The sequence below is a fragment of the Strix aluco genome, chromosome 21 (genome assembly GCF_031877795.1).
Source record: "Strix aluco isolate bStrAlu1 chromosome 21, bStrAlu1.hap1, whole genome shotgun sequence".
NCBI classification, from domain to species: domain Eukaryota; kingdom Metazoa; phylum Chordata; class Aves; order Strigiformes; family Strigidae; genus Strix; species Strix aluco.
The window spans coordinates 8,877,916-8,895,192 of NC_133951.1; the positions used below are offsets into that span (position 1 = coordinate 8,877,916).

Here is a 17,277-nt window from a genome sequence, read left to right on the forward strand (position 1 = left end):
TATTCCTCCTGTGAGTTTTGCCAGAGCTTGTAAAGCGCAGTGACATTTATAATAATCCCCTGAATTTATGTAGCACCTTTTGTCCTTTTAAGGATCTTAATTAAGCTTTGCAGCTCCCTGAGCACAAACTAAACCCCCTTTGCAAAAGAGGAGCCCAGGCCTTGCTTTGTACAAACTGTGGGTCCTGTTTCAGGCAGGGGTAGGACTTTTCCAGCCCAGTGACCTCTGGCAGCACACCCTCACACCGCAGTAAGGACATGCCGCACCGATATTCCACCCAAAGGTTATGTTGCTTCAGTTATGCTTGTGTGGTTAAACTTCAGTTTCTGGTGTCACACAAGCCTTTTGAACAGAGGGTGCCACTGGAGGGTTTACCCTGATTTACCAGAAATCCGCAATTTCTAGCGCAGCCTTTGAACATTAAACAACACATTGGTGCTCCTGACTCCACACCGAAGGCCGATGCCTTCGCTTTACAGCCCTGCCCGCAGGCAGGCAGCACAGGGGGATGAGCTGGCAGTGGCCCCCATTTCCTATCACATATCTCAGCTTTCCATGGACTCTCGGAGGTTGGAGGGCTGGTGGGTGATCCCAGCACAAAGACCTGCCAGCGGCTCCAGCCACGTCCCCCTTGCAGAGCCGACAGACCCACCGTGACATTTATTCCCCTGTGCCCGCGGAGCAGGTGCCGAGAGCATCGATTGAGTGTCCACTACAGAGAAACCCCCTTAACGTATTGCTGCCTCTCCTCACTGGGGCAAGATGTTTGCAGTCTAGGAGGTTTCCAGGGTGCAGGCACCCTTGAGGGGCCGGCCCTGTCCTCAGCCCTTGAAGAAATGTGCCTGAGGCAGCACCGATTTGTGTTCCCCGCTGCGGGTGCGGGGCCTGGGGGCTCCCCTGCGGGCCGGGCTGCTCGGGTCCGGCGGGGCCCTGCTCCTGCTTCAGGTCGATGTTGCCATCTAGAGGTCCCTGCTACAACGATCGTCTCCTTGCAAAGTATTGGAAAGGAGTTTGGGTTTGTTGTTTTTTTTTTTTTGATTCAATGAAACATTTCAAAGCAGCTTTTTTGGGTTAGGGGCTGAGGGGGAGGAGCAGATTAGTTGCTCCTACAAGAGATGTGGTTTTGACTCAACAACTCACTGCGCAACGCTTTGCCAGCTCTCCCCAGCCCATGTCTAGGATGGCCGATTGATGGCCACAGCTCATCCTGGCTCGTCTCACAGCCCCAGCAGCTGTGCAAACCCCTCCTCCCTACTCCGAGATTATTTTGAGGATGGGGTAAAAAACTCAGTGATGCATTTGCTGCCAGGGAGGGAAGAAGCCCACTGGCAGGAGCAAAACATGCAGCAGTATCCACAGCAGCTCCAATGCCAGCACTGGCTCCAGGTGAGGCTGGGACAGACACAGCTCCAAGATCTGAGAGTGCAAGGCTCTCACTCCCAAGTCTCACCCATAAAAGCCAAACTTGGAAAGTCACAGCCATCTCATCCCCATCGTGTGGGTAGGAGGCCTGTAAAGGCCCATACCAGACATCCCAAACATTTTAAGTATGTTATGAACCAGCTGGATGGAGATATACTTCTCCCCTCTCAGCTGTGGCTCAGGCTCCTCCTTTCGCTGTTTAAAACCTCAGGGAACGTGCCCAGCTCGACCCGAAGACTTACTGCTGCAACCCCAAGGCTGTGTCTTGCACCCAGGGCAGGTGGAGGCTCAGACTAACATGGGAGTGAAGGCAGCTGTGCAGGCAGAGGAGGATTCCCACAGGCAGACAGGGTTGCTTTCCCTGGGCAGGTGTGCACATACCACTGCCCAGACACTCCTAGTTCAGGGTCGGAGTGGGGCTGGGGCTGGTACCTGCACACCCACAAGCGGCAGAGGCTGTGCCACCCCACATTGGCACCCCAGTATCTGTCCTGCAGGGGGGAAGGCGAGGGCTGAGAATGAAGCAGGGTGAGGAAGAGCCTCTCCTGCACTGAATCAGGCCACAGCAGAAAGCAGGTTATTGTCCAGATTTAAAGCCACCCCCAGGAGCCCTTCCTGCAGCTCCTGACGTTCATTCCCACAGTGCCTGGCTCGCTGAGCACCAAAAGGTGCCCGAGTCCATAAACAGCCCAGCAAGTCTCAGTGTCATTCATGGTGATCAGCAGTCACATCCCAGCCTCAGAGACCCTTCCTCCACAGGCATCTGTCCCCTCCCATGTTGCATCCAGGACAGGCATTTCCCACCTGACTCAGCACTCCACCTTGCTGGCTGCAATGTCAGGGGTACACCTAGAGAAGGATGGGGGATTCAGACACAGAAGGTGTTTACATATGCAGCATTTACCCCATCGCCTTTTTAAAACCCTCTTGGCAATAGCTGCTACTAGAAGAAGTCCAAGAAGAAAAATTAGAAGGTTTGATCAAGAGGGAGATGCACTGCCCCGAAGGAGGAGGAGGATGCTGTGCTGCCAGGGACCAGGCTCTGCAAAGGGGTGGTTTGGGTTGGTTTGGCCTCAGACACCTCCTGCCCCTACACCATGTGCAGCACAGCCGCTGCCTGCAGCCTCTGGCCAGCCACCACTGCCGGGAGGGCTTCAATGCCAGGACACATCCCAGCCCCAGGCCAGAACCTGGACACAGCTCCATGGGCACACGCTCCACAAAACTGAACATCAGCCATAGTGTGAAAAACAGCAGTGACTGCCCTTAGCAGAGCTGGTGGTATCTGCTGGTGGCTGACAGCAACATAAACCTCACCTAGAGTCACTTCTCCAGCAGGTAACAGGGCTTTGGAGGTGATTTAGGAAGCTCTGCTCAGCTACAGTCTTTTACAGCAAAGAAATCCCCCTGCGCACACGTGACATCAGGTAACCAGCCCTCGGTTACATCATTCCACTGAAGTCCAGCTCCGAGCTCTCTTGAAAAGTAACCGCAGCCTCAGCTTGAACACGTGCAAGCTGGGAGTTACAGCCTGCACCAGCCTCTGCCCTGGCACAGAAAACCCTGAACGCAATCCCTTCCCCTGCATCCGCGTGGGAACTCAGGCCGGTGCTGGCACAGGGCTCTGGGCAGGAGCAGCCTTCCCACGTGCCAGCACTCAGCTCCCGCCGGACTCACCTCTCCAGGCACACGTGTGCTGCTGCTCGCACTGTCCTCCCTGTCCACCCGCTTTCCTCCTCCTCCACGAGCCTCCCTGTGCTGACAGTCACTTCTTTCTGGTCCTGTGCCTTTCTTTTCTCTCTGTTTCCCTTGCTCAGTCCCTCACTCAGGAAATTAAAGATAATCCTCCCTTTTTTTGCTGCTGGATTCCCTGTTTAACATTCGCTGCGTGTGCTTGCTCTGATTCAAAACGGGATTAGACTTTCTGTTGCTTTGATGTCAGTTGGGCTTTGCACTTAAGGCAGAGGGAAAAAGAAAATGTCTGTGAACATCCTCTTGGTACTGTCCATCCACTTGTACCTATCCTGGAAATGAAGGTCAGGCACATTTACCTGCAGAAACTGAGTCCCCTTCCAGGACCAACCTGGGGAGAATAGACCAATCTACAACCCCAGCACTGCAGTCCCTGCACTGGGCATTATTCTCTAGAAACGCCCAATATTCACTCTGACTGTTATCATCCAGCAGCGTGGAGGCTGAATGGCTCCCATGAGGAGGGAGGTGTCATTAATCATCAGAAAACCACAACTCGTTGGCTGTCAGTGAATACTGCAACCTCCAGCTGCCGCACAGCAGGGAGCGTGCGGGCCACCGGCATCGCTTCAATAGAGATGGGGGCTCAGGGCTCCCTGCCGGGAATACCCCGAGCCGCTCCTTTCTAAGGGAGAAGCAGGTGCTGTGGGATGGCTAAGATAGAAATCCATACCCTGTTCCCTGTGGCGTGACACTTGTGCTACAGCACAGTCTGTGAACCGGGCATTTCCCTCTGCTTCCTCGGGCCTGAGCTTCTCCCTTCAGAGGACAAAGACTTAAGGTTATTTTCACTGGCTAGTACCTCCGCCACCAGTCTGAAGCAGATGAAGAGCATTTTTCTCATGTTATCTGCAACAGTCTTGCTTTGCCTCTGAGACACTGCTCCTCAAGTCCACAATGTCTGAAGTAGCCCACACCACAGTTTGGAGCTGGGGCATGATCTCCCTCATCTCTGCCCTGCACTGATCTCACACCAGAAAAGAGCCTTTTACATGGGATTCTGCAGAGCCACGACCAGGGCTGGCATCTGGTGGTGGGTCCTACTCCTGCTCATCCAGGACAGCCCTTTCCTGGAGTCTCCAGGGGCTCACAGGTGGTTTCTGCTGCCTGATGCTCCAGCTCCATTCCCATCTGAGCTTTGCCACACAGACAGCCAGGTCTCCTCTGGGTAACGAGCAGACCTGGGGGCTACAGAACCAGAGATGTTCAGATGCACCTGGAACCATCCCAACAGCTTCTGCAGGTTATTTAGGAAAGTGGCTCCATGGCTGAGCCCAGTCCAGTCATGGCCAGGACCCACCACCCAGCCCAGTCCCCAGAAAGAGGCGCAGCCAGCACCTGCAAAGCAGAAGTGGGGACACATCTAAGCTCTCCCTGGGACCTAGCAGCTGTAATCTCTCCGTCACCTGTCCATGCTACTGCACTTCAGTCCCAGCCAGCACTGCCACCGTGTTGGGCATCCTCCAGGATTGCCCAGGGGCTGGGGGAGCACCTCTGCCAACAGCACAGTGTCTAATCCATTTTGCCCGGTGCACGCACACAGACTTGATTAATGTCTGCAATGAGCTCCATCCATCATCGGGGAGTAAAGGAGATTAACTCCGCAGCACGCCTGCCTCACGTTGATCCCATTCTCCAGGCCTCTTGATTAATGGCGAGGCCGCCTTATCTGTCAGGCCAGGAAACATGAATATCTGGGTTGACAGGGGATGAAGGGAAGCTGTGGGTGCTCGGGCTGCGGATGGGGTGCCGCTGGCCCGGCCACAGCATGCTCTGCCATGGGGCCGTGCCAACGCACCCCTGCTCCCCATTCCCATTGCCCCCTCCACCCTCTGCTCCTTCCTCCCAGCCCTTCCCTGCCATGCTGGCAGGGATGGCTGGAGAGAGAGCAGCAACCAGAGCACTGATGCATCCCTGCAGGAATGAAATGCTGAAAACCAAAGTCTGGGGCTCCATTTCCCCTCGATGGGCAGCGGGGAAGATGTCACTCCTCATCCATGGAGGGAATTTGGATGAGCCAATTTGGAGGCCTGGAGTAATCCAGGCAAATCCCCTCCCAGGGCTGCAGGCGAGGCTGCGGCTGACCAGCGCTGCAGAGGGCGGCCGCACGGCCGGGCTCTTCCCCGAGAGGACACGCGTGTAAAGTGGATGCAGGGAATTAGCAGTGCCATCTGGATGGGCTCCAGCTCCTGCCCCTGGCTCGCCACTGATGCTTCATTAACAGCTCCCTCCTTTCAGCTTCCGTCTCCTTGGCTTCTGCCACGATCAGCTGGGCTAGAGTTTTGTTGTCTTGGGTTTTTTCCAAGTGGAAATTATTTCTCATTTCTTTTAACAATCAGGACACGGAGAAAGAGACAGGAGAGGAAGGAATTTCCAGGAGATGAAAGGGCAGGATTAAGGACATGGCTTGCACTTTGTTATCCCTCTAGTGTGGCTAAGAAATTCCTTTCAGGAGAAGGCTTTAATTAACTGTGTTTTTCTGACGGGAAAGAAACCTGGATCTAGAGATAGATCTGGTTTCTTGGGTCTGCTGAAAACCCCGGCTGCAACCTCAGCAGCCCAGATTCATACACACACACACACTCTTACACAAAACTTAGCACAGTACATTTCGATTTGCTTTACTTGGGTGCACTGACTGTCACCCGAGTCTGGAAAATAAGGCATGGAGTTAAAAAACAGGCGTGAGCAAGGCTACCATGAACGGTGCCAGCAGGAACAGGATCCGAGTGCACTGAACCACAGGGCTACAGTGGCTCAAGACGTGGGAAGGGGCCTTTGCATAGAGGAATGACCCAGGGCAGGAGGCAGTAGAAATATCTCTGTTGCCTTCTACACCAACAGCCCGTCTCACACAGCAGAAAAAATTGGAGCAGGGAGAGAAAGAGGCCTGGTGGCAAACTGGGACATTTAGAAAGGATCACACTGATGTATCTGCATCTTCTACTGCCACAAAACCCTCCAGGAACTGAGTCAATCAAAAATAACGTTTGGGGCTGATTTTTATCCAGATGAACTCTCTCCAAATATTTTAAGGCAACCAGCAAACCAGTCAACTTCTGGCTTGTTTAACCCTTCTCCTGAAACCTGCATTGAGTCTGAAAGGAAATACCGTCACAGAAAGCATCTTGTTCTGTGAGCTTGACCTGCAAAACTGGACATGGTACCAGGTCTGCCTGTCCCCAGCACCACCCCAGTCACCTCCCTGCACCCCAACTCTGCCCTGACCTGCTTAGTCTTTCTGCAGCTCAACTTTTTAGGTAGACCTGGACACGAAAGACCAAAAATCCATGCAGGTTTCTAGAGGAAACCTCACCCCCACCTTACACAACAACAGTAACTCCTGGCAGGGAAACTTCTCACCTGGTCCCTATGAGAATCACATTTGCCTTTTTTTTGAGCCATGTTAAACAGGCAGCTCACACCAAACCCACGTCTTGCTCCTCTCCTGTCTTTCCAACTAATGAACTCCCAGCTGATAAGAAATGCTGATTGCTATTGCTGAAACGTCTGTTTCTGCTCTTGGCATTTAACAGCCTAAGGGGCCAAGTGGTTTACCAATTATTGTTTTCATAAGCAAGCATCATTTTACTTTTTCATTATCATTTTAAAAGGTTCCCACCCCTTCCAGCGCCCTCAGCCACTGCTTCCAGCCCCAGCAGACGTCTCCATGCCCAGCAGCAGCACAGGGCACATATGGCTGATTTGCCAGGGGGGGAAACAGAGAGGAAAGAAACATCTGGCTGCTCCAGCAACCTGACTGCTGAAGTGAGCGGAGCTTTCCCTGAGGCCTGCAGGGCCATGTCAGGAGGGTTTCCCATCCTGTGCTACCACCAGTAACAGTCCCCCTCACAACACAAGATTTCAGTCTCACTTGTGATTTAATTCCTTATTTGTTTTACAGATTTTGTGCTTCTCCACATTTTCTCCAACCTAAGAATTTCCTGGGAGATGCTGTATCAAATGCTTTACTGGGCTTTAGGTAGATTCAATGTACTGCAGCTCAAAAATCAGCTATTACTGCTTTCCTCCCTCCTGCCCCTGCTCAGAATTAGGCAGCAGGATTGCAGTCTCCAGTTATAAAACACCACCTCTTTTTTTTTTGTTTTTTTTATTAGCTCTGTCATAAATCCTCACACTTGGATTTGCAATTTCATGTGACAGCTCTTTCCAGGCACTCACTGAAGTTTATCTCGTCTCCCTGACTTGAACCTCCCGGGATTTTTAGTTTTGCTTCACCTCAGATCTGTAATTTCCATTTCCAAGTTCATCATCATCATTCTCATTGAAAAGGGTGGCAGAGCACTTATTTTGGGTTGGGCAAACATCTATTCTTGGTCATTACCCCCCCTGCATCAACCCTCCTGCTCTGCCTCCTCTTGAGCCCCGTGCAGTTATCCATGAGCTACAGATCTGAGCCAAAACTTTTCCCCACCCAATTCAGACTCAGGAGGAATTCAGGTTACAGCTGCCTCCTCGTGCTAATGCCTGTTCTTGTAAAAGGGAAGCACAGTAACTAACAGCATATACCCTGTGGCAGGATTTGCCTCCCTGGGGGTTCCTGGTTGTTTCTGTCCAACGTCAAGAGCTGCCGGCAGCTTCTTATCTCTGACGACGGGATCTGCCTGTTTCACGGAGCTCGCATCCGCATCCCTGACCTCAGCACATTGCCTGCGGATGGCCGTGGAGCCCACCAGCCTCTCGGCTTCCCTGTCACGGGGCAAACCCTGCTTGGCCCCTTCTTGTTATTTTTGGCCGTGCTTTTGTCTCTGGGATCATCTAACCTTTAGCAATGAAAACAAAACCACAGAAGGCTGCTGCCCCGGCCTTTGGCTCGTTGTAAGCAACTGGGATGGGCAAAAGCTGAAGGCTAAAACCTCAAATTAGCAGCGTGGGACTGGAATGAGCCAGGACTGACCAGGCAGCTCAGACCTGTCGTTTCAAGGGCAGGAAGCCTGCAGGGAGAGAGGAGGTAGTCATCTGGTTTCAGATAAATTCCCATTTTGTGCTAATTAATTAGAAATCCAGCATGGATAACAAGAAGGTTTAGATAGTTGTTTAGCTAAGTATTCCTCTAAAGCCATGTGTGACTATCAAGCAGCTGAGAAGGGGGCTTCACCCTCCTGTGTTCATTAGAGACACACACATAAAAGAGAAAGCAGAGTCTGAGAGTTGGGAAATCAGGGGTTTGCTCGTGGCTCAGTGTTCATTCACACCAGCTCAGGGCAGTACCAGATCACACAGTAGCACTGATCTGAATCGAATCAGGCATCAAAACAGGACAGCAACTTCTCTCCAATCAGCCAGACCATATATGCCGCACACATCTGGATCAACGACAGCAGCGCCTGAGTCGCCATCAAGTTGCCTTGATGAAGATACTCCTTCAAACCTTTGGGTTTTCTGTGTGTGTTTGGTTTTTTTAATCAGATGATTACATTCAGCAGACATCCCTCTGTGAGGATACAAACAGTTGTGCTGGGATAATCATTGCAGAAAGATGGATAAGATGCTGCCTAAACCAGCGCTGCTGTAGAGAGAATTACTGTCAATTTTTGACCTCAAGCTCAGCATGTGGCTTCAGTGAAATTATTTAACTTTGCCACATGAGATTTTCCTTCCCTGTAGATGAGAAGTGATAGCAAAGACTCACTTTACAGAATCAAGGGAGGCAAAACGGATCAGTAGTTGGAAACTATTTTACCAATCTTGCCTGAAAAGGGGTGAGACTGATGTGCAGCTATCAGACAGAGGCAACAATATTCAAGTACTCAGCCAGCGTGGAGGGTTGACACACCATGTCTAACACATCCTGAATGAAATCATCCCTACCCCTAAGGCCACCGCAAGGGTGAAGCTTCACCCATCAGGCTATTTGATCAATATAAACAAAGACAAAGAGCTAAGCAAGGAAAATACAGAGGCCCACTCTGTAAGTCTGGAGCTGTGAATAAGACGACCAGGGAGTTAGAGGGGAGGATTTGCAACTTGGCTTTTAGTGAAGGCTCCTCTCTCCAGAGTGCAAATCATAGTAGTAGCTAGGTGCTAAATAAATATTTAGCAAATGAGAAAGTCTCCATTTAATGAGAAATTATTTGGTGAAACGAGCTGGGGAAATGGTTTCAGTAGCGTGGTAACAGAAGCCGGCGCTGCGTTCTGCCCCACGGGATGCTGTGGTTCTACTCGTGTTGCGTAAGACAGGATTTCCAGCTGGGACAGACGCAGGAAATATAACTCATTACTGAAATGCAAGAGCCTTTCAGGGTTAAACCACTGTTAGACCAGCCAGATTCATTCCCTAGTCACAGAATTTGCCTAGCAGCAGCTTTGGAAGATTACTATCTTTCTTTATAACAGTGATGTTGCAGACAGGATGGTCTAAAGATAGTGGTGATGCCAAGTTTGTAGGAAGAAGTAATTTTTTTTCTTTTATGTTCAAGGGCTGAGCTCCATTTCCACACCTTTATCCACATCATTAGGCTGTCGAGATGGCAGTTCCCTGCTTAAATGTTAATTATTGTATCTCTCTTTTAAGATGTGTTTTCAAGGGGTTAGTGCCTCAATCTTCCTTGTAATTACGTGGAATGGTTAGTACAACTCCTTGGCTATATCCCAGGGTCCCTTGAGAGCTCGTCCCAGCTGCATTTTCCAGTAGATGAGCATTCACAGAACTAGTCCTTCAGAGAGCTGCTGCCTCCAAGTGTTCAGCCAGATAATGAGCCGATTACTGTGCCTGCTCCTGGCAATGGCGAGCTCTATGCACAGACAGGCTGTGCATCACCAGTTGCTGCAGTTAATATTCATCTCCTTCTCTCTACCCTTTCAACTTGGTGGGGTTGATTTTACAGAGACCATCCCCTCTTTGGGGCATGAAATTCCATAAATTATTGACATCGCAAAAAGGGAGAACAAAACCTTGTCAAAGTCTGAATATAAAAGCCCAATAATAAAAGTCACATAGCCATGCTGGTGAAGTGAATCTCAAGCGCTGAGCACGGCTTTGTCATTGCAGCTGTGACACATGTGCATCAGGGATGGAGCAGCTGCGGTTTATTATGCCCCTACAGCCGAGAAGAAGGAATTACAGCTTCCTCAAATGCAAGGCGGTTTCTAAGTGAACAGCAATATTTGAGATTGCAAATTAAAAATAATGCTGTGCTTTGGAAACTGCTAAATTTAAATGTTCTTTCTTTGAAAGCTATAAGATAACTTGTTCCTCTCCAGGGAAAGTGAGTAGGAGCTTGTCTACGCAGGAAAAATGTTTGGAATAGCAACTGCCCACCAGTTTCCCATGCAAACACTCATATTCTGTACTTCGAGACTGGATTAAGCGAAATGACACGAAGGCCCTCACTGCAGAGGACAGAACCCTGTTCACAGTAGCTCTCTTGCCTTAGGTCCACCATCCCAGTACGCAAACCATAGCTTGCTTTGGTTGATGAACATAAACATTTGCCCAAGATGTGAGGAACAAAAGGGTCTTTTAAGAAAATATTAAGTGACTAAGAAACACCACTCTTTTTGCAAGCTGTGCAGGTTTAAAAGTGTAGTATATACCATGGCTATCTGCTAGGGAAAAACCTCGTGGGCAAATCACTGACTGAGGCGACTCCAGAGACTCAACAACAACATCACAGCGTAGCAGACAAGTTGGCCCCAGACTGTCTCCAATTCCTAAGAGCTACAATGCCTGGATGAAGCATGCTCCAGATTTCTGTCTGCTGCTGGTCCACTAGAGGACAACCTAATAATGATGAACTCCTTTGGCTTACATAGCAAAAGGTCCATACTGGAAATGCTGCTGCCAAATCTGGTTTACAGCCCATGCTGGGATTGGTGCTGGTATGTGCGTTGGAGCTCATTTTTAATGGTACAGATGACTTTAGTCCTGATTGATACAGCCCTTTGAAGCTCCAAAAAAATGGCCCCTACAGTTGATGCCAGCCTTTACAACTACAGAGAAAGAGACAGGAGCAAGGCAGATTTCCAGACAGACAGATGTAGTTTTCACAAAGCAAACCCAATCCCCTACACTGCACTCCACCACAGAGAAAAACTGCCTGCTGCTGCTGGTTTTCTTGCAGACTTCTGACATGGTATCGTGCTTTTTCAGTGCAGGAAACGTTCTGCGTTTCAGGTACAGAATGATCCTTTAGCCCTGGTAACGTGATTTATCAAACCATAATGGAGGAATCCAACTCATGTATAAACAGTGAGCAGGAAGCACAACAAAATCGTCAGCTCAAAGCCATAAAAAAGAGCAGGCTACTGCTCTGGCAAGGCACAGAAAAAGAGCCAAGTAGCTTCTCAAAACCCAAGGAGGTTCTTGCCTCGTATTTTTAAGGCAAAAAACCCAGTTGAACGCAAATAAAATCTGAGCTAGCAATAGAGCTAATTTCTGGAGTTAGGAAGCAAACGAACTGTGGCAAGAAGTGGAACAGCAGAAAACAGCAGAGAATTAATTACAAGTGAAGTGTCTCAGCTTGAAATTAGAGTTGGAGGGGGTCAGAGGGTCAAAGCAACAGAGTTTTCAGTGGGCAATTTGGTGCTTTGACATCCCCCAGCCTCACTAGCGGGGATGTGCCTGTGACTCAGGAATAAAAAGTGCATGTGTGTCTGCAAGAGAGAAAAATACACGCTGAAGGCAGCAGATCAGAGCTAATTAAAAGGCAAAATCTGATACTCCTACTGATGATAGCGAGAGCAGGCTGGCTGTAATTGGGAGGGCACAGACCCCAGCCATCCCTTCGGGGGGGCACGGGGGAGGGATGTGAGGGGCCGCCGGTCGCAGCCCCACCGAGGCACTGCCCAGCCCCCCGCCCCGCCGTTCCCGCCACCCCCCCGGCGGTGCAGGGGTGCTCGCTCGCTGACGACGTGGCTGGCGGAGGCTCGGCGGGGCGAGAGCGGGCGAGCGGAGCGCGGCGCAGCCGAGCCGCAGCTTCTGCTCGCCGGCTGCAGGAGGGCTCCTGCCCCCCGCACCCCGCCGGGGGAAGGGGAAGGCGGGGGGGGACACACACCACCCCCTGGCCACTGCGGATCCACCGAGGGAACTTGCCCAACTTTGTCTATCCCTGGCACCGGGACTCACCGCCATGGCCCCCGCCAACTCCTCCCGCAACTTCTCCGCGCCGGAGGCTCGGAACGGCTCAGGTGAGGCTCAGGGGCTGCGCGGGGCGGAGGGGACCCTCCGGGGAAGGGAGGGGGGGGTGGCAGAGACCTTTGGGGGGCAAAGTCTGCCTGCACATGGCTCTTGCGCTGCTCGTTCTCAGCGGGGCCGGCGGGTACGCCAAGAAGTCCCCCAAGAAGTGGGAGAGACTGAGCAGAGGGACACGGACCCGACACCCCCCCCCGCATCCCCCCCCCCCCCGGCTGGCGGCCGGGACGAGCCACCTTCAGCACCCGAGAGCGGACAGCTCCGGGCCCGCCGCGGGCGGGGGGACCCCCTCGGGGGGCTGGGGGGGACCCCCTCGGGGGGCTGGGGGGGACCCCCTCGGGGGGCTGGGGGGGACCCGCGCCCGAGCCCCCCCTCCCGGGACACCGCACAGCACCAAAACAGAGCCCGGCCACCACCCTTGGCCCCAGCGGCTGGGAGCGATTCGCTGCCGTTTGGCTGCGAGACCGTAACAACTCCAGCAGCCCGCGGTCTCAGCTGCGGGGAAGAGATGAACCACCCAGCTGGGCGGGGGGGAACGGGGCACAGAGAGCAGGTGACATCGCTGGAGAGGGGAGCAGAGATCCTCATCAGTCGCCTGTTTTCTCCACGCTACCACTGTTCCCAAATCAATAGTTTAGGGTCAGGCAGGCCAATTCTTGATGGTGCAAGTTGGTGAAACTCTTCAACAGAAGGTGTTTTATAGATGTGGTCTTTGACTCCCTCTCCACCAGCGTGTCCTTTATAAACTGAAAGTGTGCCTTAGGTGCTTCCTTCTGAAATGCAGTAAATATTTAGTTTCTTATGTATCCGGGCAAAGCTGAGGACAACAATCACTTTAGAGGAAAAAAAGAAATAATTTAATCCAGTCCTCATTCAGTTCACATAGTGCAGTTCCTTTTGGGACTTTTAAAAAAGAGTAACAGGGCAGCCACAGATCTACAAGCAAGGACAAATCAATGCCTATGGTATCTGTTTCAGTAAACAAAGTACAGCCACTTGAATGTGCACAGAAACAACACTGAAAATTCAGATTCAATGATATCTCAAGACAAAAGAAGCTTTAGAAAAGAGATAACTTTTGAGTATTTGACAGTCATCCACTTCTGACTCCACCCTATAATACACCCATGAACTACAGCTTCACACTAGCTGCCAGCTAATAACACTTGAAGGTCCTGCTTGTACAAATACAAACAGCAGGGAAGATGCTACTGCTCTATACAGACTACCTTTCACACGAAGCCTTTGGGCATGCCCACATTCTGCTTTAAGGCCAGCTGAGCTCATTCCAAATGTTACAGGATCACCATGAGCACTGTATTGATTATACTGCAGGAAAAGGACATTTTGTCCCAATTTCCAGCTAACCATGTGACCTGTACGTTTCACTCATACACTCCATTCCCACCATATTCATAACAAAGTTCGGGGCTAAAAGAGATGAGAGCAGAACTCATATTAGCTACATGAGGAACAGCAGGACCATAGTCATTGTCTTGCAATTTCTAATCTGCCATCTTCAAGCATTAAGGAGGTGAGATCTGTCTGGATGTTCAGGGGGTGCACAGCCTGGATGCTGAAGAGTATCAGGCCTCAATAGGGTGCTGACGACAGTATGTTATCTACCAAAAGCCATGTAGCATGGGACATTTCCTCACATTAATGAGCGGCCAGGAGGAAAGGGGACCATTTAAACCCCCACAAATGGCCTGGACCAGGATTTTTTTCTTATCATCTAAGCCTATCTTTCACCTTCAGCCCCCTGCCTGTTCTCCTGTACCTCATTGGCTTCTTTCCATCATTTGCTTAGAGGCTTTCAGATAAAATGGTGCAGCAATTGCTCTACTGGATTCTGTCCTTGACATTGCTTATGCCTAAGCTGGCTGTTTCCTAGTGCCAGAAGGACTGAGGCAGTGGCAGCTCATCATGTCCCACTTCTAAGAGCACTGAGATATTACATAGAGTGGATATGGTGCACCCTTTTCCAGCCACAGGCCAGGCCAGCAGTGTAGCCCCAGTTATTTTGCCAATTCAGTCAAGCTTCTCTGTCACACCAGAGTAAATCTAGAGCAGTTTGTACTCAAGAATTCTAGTGGTCAAAGTCAGCAAATACCACCTCAGCAAACAGACACCGCTTCGGCAGAGACAACATTTATGAGTATGTTATTTCACTTAATCTCATTTTCAAGTTTTCTCTAGGGTCTGTTGGAGGACAGTTCCCCACTTCTCCTACAGGTGTAGGCTGCTAAGGAGATGGAATAGTACAGTGACTAAAAGCATTTCCAATTAACACCACATTGAATCATCTAACAAAAGATACATGCCAGTCTAGGCTTAGGGGCTGTCACGCATGTCTTTGTGACAGTCACACAAATAACTCACACAAAGCCTTCCCCTAGAAGAAACAACACCAGGTCTCATAGGAGAGTAGTAATGAGATGAAATGATATTTGCCTCAGCTGAGAAGGATGATTTCAGACTCTGTCACACCCTGCACATGGCAGTCTTGCAGAACAGAACACACCACAGTCAGTGCCTTAGACACCACCTTCCGTGCCCAAGAGCAGAAATCCCTGTTGGTTGGCACTGAGGGCTTGTGGCTTTAAAATGTGATTTTAAAGCCTGGTTAGGGACAAGGAAAATGTGAATTTGATTATGTTTGGGCCTCCCACCCCAAAGAGCAACAGTCAAGCATCAGTGCTCATAAGTTAAGTGTTATCAGGCAAGATTTTTTCCTTGGAAATCCACCTACATCCACAACTCAGAGACAGCAGCTTTAAGCTATGATTTTCTCCTTGTAGAACTAGGACATTCCCTGTTGAGGGGCCACTCTGAAACATACTCCCAAATCCCTGTCTGGCCACACACCTGGATTTCTTTCTAGAAAGGAAACTAGAGAGAGGGGCAGGGAAGGAAGGTGGAAAGGAGTGCATGCTCTGACCTAATCCTGACAGCAGAGCTGGGACACAGCCAGGGTATAGTCCCAGATCTCACAATATAGATAAGTGTTAGTCATCTGCCTGCACGGCCAATGAACTCTGTGTCTCATGCTGTACAACAGATAAACCACCCAACAGATGAGCTGAAGCTTTCTGACAACAGCTTGAGCATTGACTACATCCAGATTTTGGCACCCACATAGAGGCTTTACTTCTCCAATGTGCAAAGCACCAGTTGCCTCACTCCCCTCAAAAAATGGCCAGACACTGGTCCTTGGAATGAAAGTTACTATCGATTGTCAGACACTGGTGACTGCAGAGGCACACCAGTCAGATGTTAGTCCCTCCAAAAAGAGCTGGGGAGTTTCAGAGCAGGACAGAAGTACATCAGGAGAGCTGAGGAAAGATGCCTACACATGGCCAGATTTGACTGGTGTGCTGCATGTACTGAGTGGCAGAGAAGGAAGTGTCAAATCCCCACCTAAGCCTCTCCAAGTACTGCAGAGAGTCTTAAATATCATTCCAAGCTACATCTTTGAGGGGCGATGCAGCTGCAGGACAGGGCAAGCACACAGAGATGTAAAGAGTTTGCCTCTGGGTTGCACTCACTGCTTTGGTTTGTTTTGGCAGTAGCAGAGAAGCCAGCACCGTACACCAATGTGATCATGCCCAGTCTCTTCAGCATCATCTGTTTCCTGGGCATTGTGGGGAACCTCATTGTCATCTACACTATTGTTAAGAAGAAGAAGCTGAGATGCAAACAGACCGTGCCTGACATTTTCATCTTCAACCTCTCCATTGTGGACCTCCTCTTCCTCTTGGGCATGCCCTTCCTCATCCACCAGCTCCTAGGCAATGGCTCGTGGTACTTTGGAGCTCCCCTATGCACCATCATCACCGCCCTGGACACAAACAGCCAGATCACCAGCACCAACATCCTTACCGTGATGACACTAGACCGTTACCTGGCGACTGTCTACCCTCTAAAATCTACCTATGTCCGGACCCCGTGTGTGGCAGCTCTAGCTATCTGCTTGGTGTGGCTCCTCTCCTTCCTGACCATCATTCCCGTGTGGATGTATGCAGGTCTTATGCCTCTGGAGGATGGGACTGTCCGCTGTGCTCTCTTACTTCCCAACCCAGAGACTGATATCTACTGGTTCACCCTCTATCAGTTCATGCTGGCATTTGCTGTGCCGTTGATTGTAATCTGTGTGGTTTATTTTAAGATCCTCCAGCACATGGCCACCACTGTGGTCCCACTACCCCAAAGGAGCCTCCGGGTACGTACAAAGAAAGTCACCCGCATGGCAGTTGCCATCTGCTCCGCCTTTTTTATTTGTTGGGCTCCCTTCTACATCCTCCAGCTGGTTCACCTCGGCATCGACACACCATCCATGGCCTTCTTTTATGCCTACAACTTTGCCATTAGCTTGGGCTACGCCAACAGCTGCCTCAACCCCTTCCTCTACATTGCCCTCAGCGAGACCTTCAAGCGCCAGTTCTTAGTGGCCATCCGCCCCGCAAAAGAGCCATGTCGCAACAGCAGCTCTGTCAATAACAACAGCATGACAGAGGCCAGCATGTGTCTGAAACTGGCACCAGAATCCACCCAGCAGACTCAGTTTCTGGAGGACTTTTCCCCACGTTCACTGCCTGTGACTGTGGCTGTTCACTAGGGCACTCTGAAGTGACCACAGCAGAAAGCCTTCAGATCTGTAAGTCGATGGAGAAGCAGCAGCTTCAAGCAGTTCTTGGTGAAGCGTATGAACTACAAGCTTACGCCTCCAAGAGTCCAGGTGCCCCCCTTTTTCCTTGCAGGGCTCTGCTCCTACACTGCCCTTGGCCTATGAGATGCTGCATTATGCTGCTTCTTTCCACTCCTGCACAGGAGGACTCTATCATACAAGACACTGGGCCCCCAGAGAGAATGGAAAAGAAAGGACAGAAAGAGGATTTCAGGGGGGAATATTCACCCTGGAGGAGTAAAACCTCTCTCAACAACACTAC

General features: G+C 50.7%; 1 protein-coding gene across 1 annotated transcript; it reads left to right on the plus strand.

Moving 5' to 3' along the window:
- The first annotated feature begins 12,266 nt into the window (after nt 1-12,266).
- On the plus strand, nt 12,267-16,946 carry LOC141933145 (melanin-concentrating hormone receptor 1-like). Its single transcript, XM_074847544.1, has 2 exons — nt 12,267-12,324; nt 15,898-16,946. The coding sequence occupies exons 1-2, from the start codon at nt 12,267-12,269 to the stop codon at nt 16,944-16,946; spliced, it is 1,107 nt and encodes a 368-aa protein (XP_074703645.1).
- The last annotated feature ends 331 nt before the right edge of the window (nt 16,947-17,277 follow it).

Excerpts from the sequence above, each read along its gene's own strand:
- LOC141933145 (XM_074847544.1), top strand. The coding sequence starts at position 12,267 with ATGGCCCCCGCCAACTCCTCCCGCAACTTCTCCGCGCCGGAGGCTCGG. Across the intron at positions 12,325-15,897 it reads GGAGGCTCGGAACGGCTCAG|TAGCAGAGAAGCCAGCACCG; the intron begins GTGAGGCTCAGG and ends TTGTTTTGGCAG.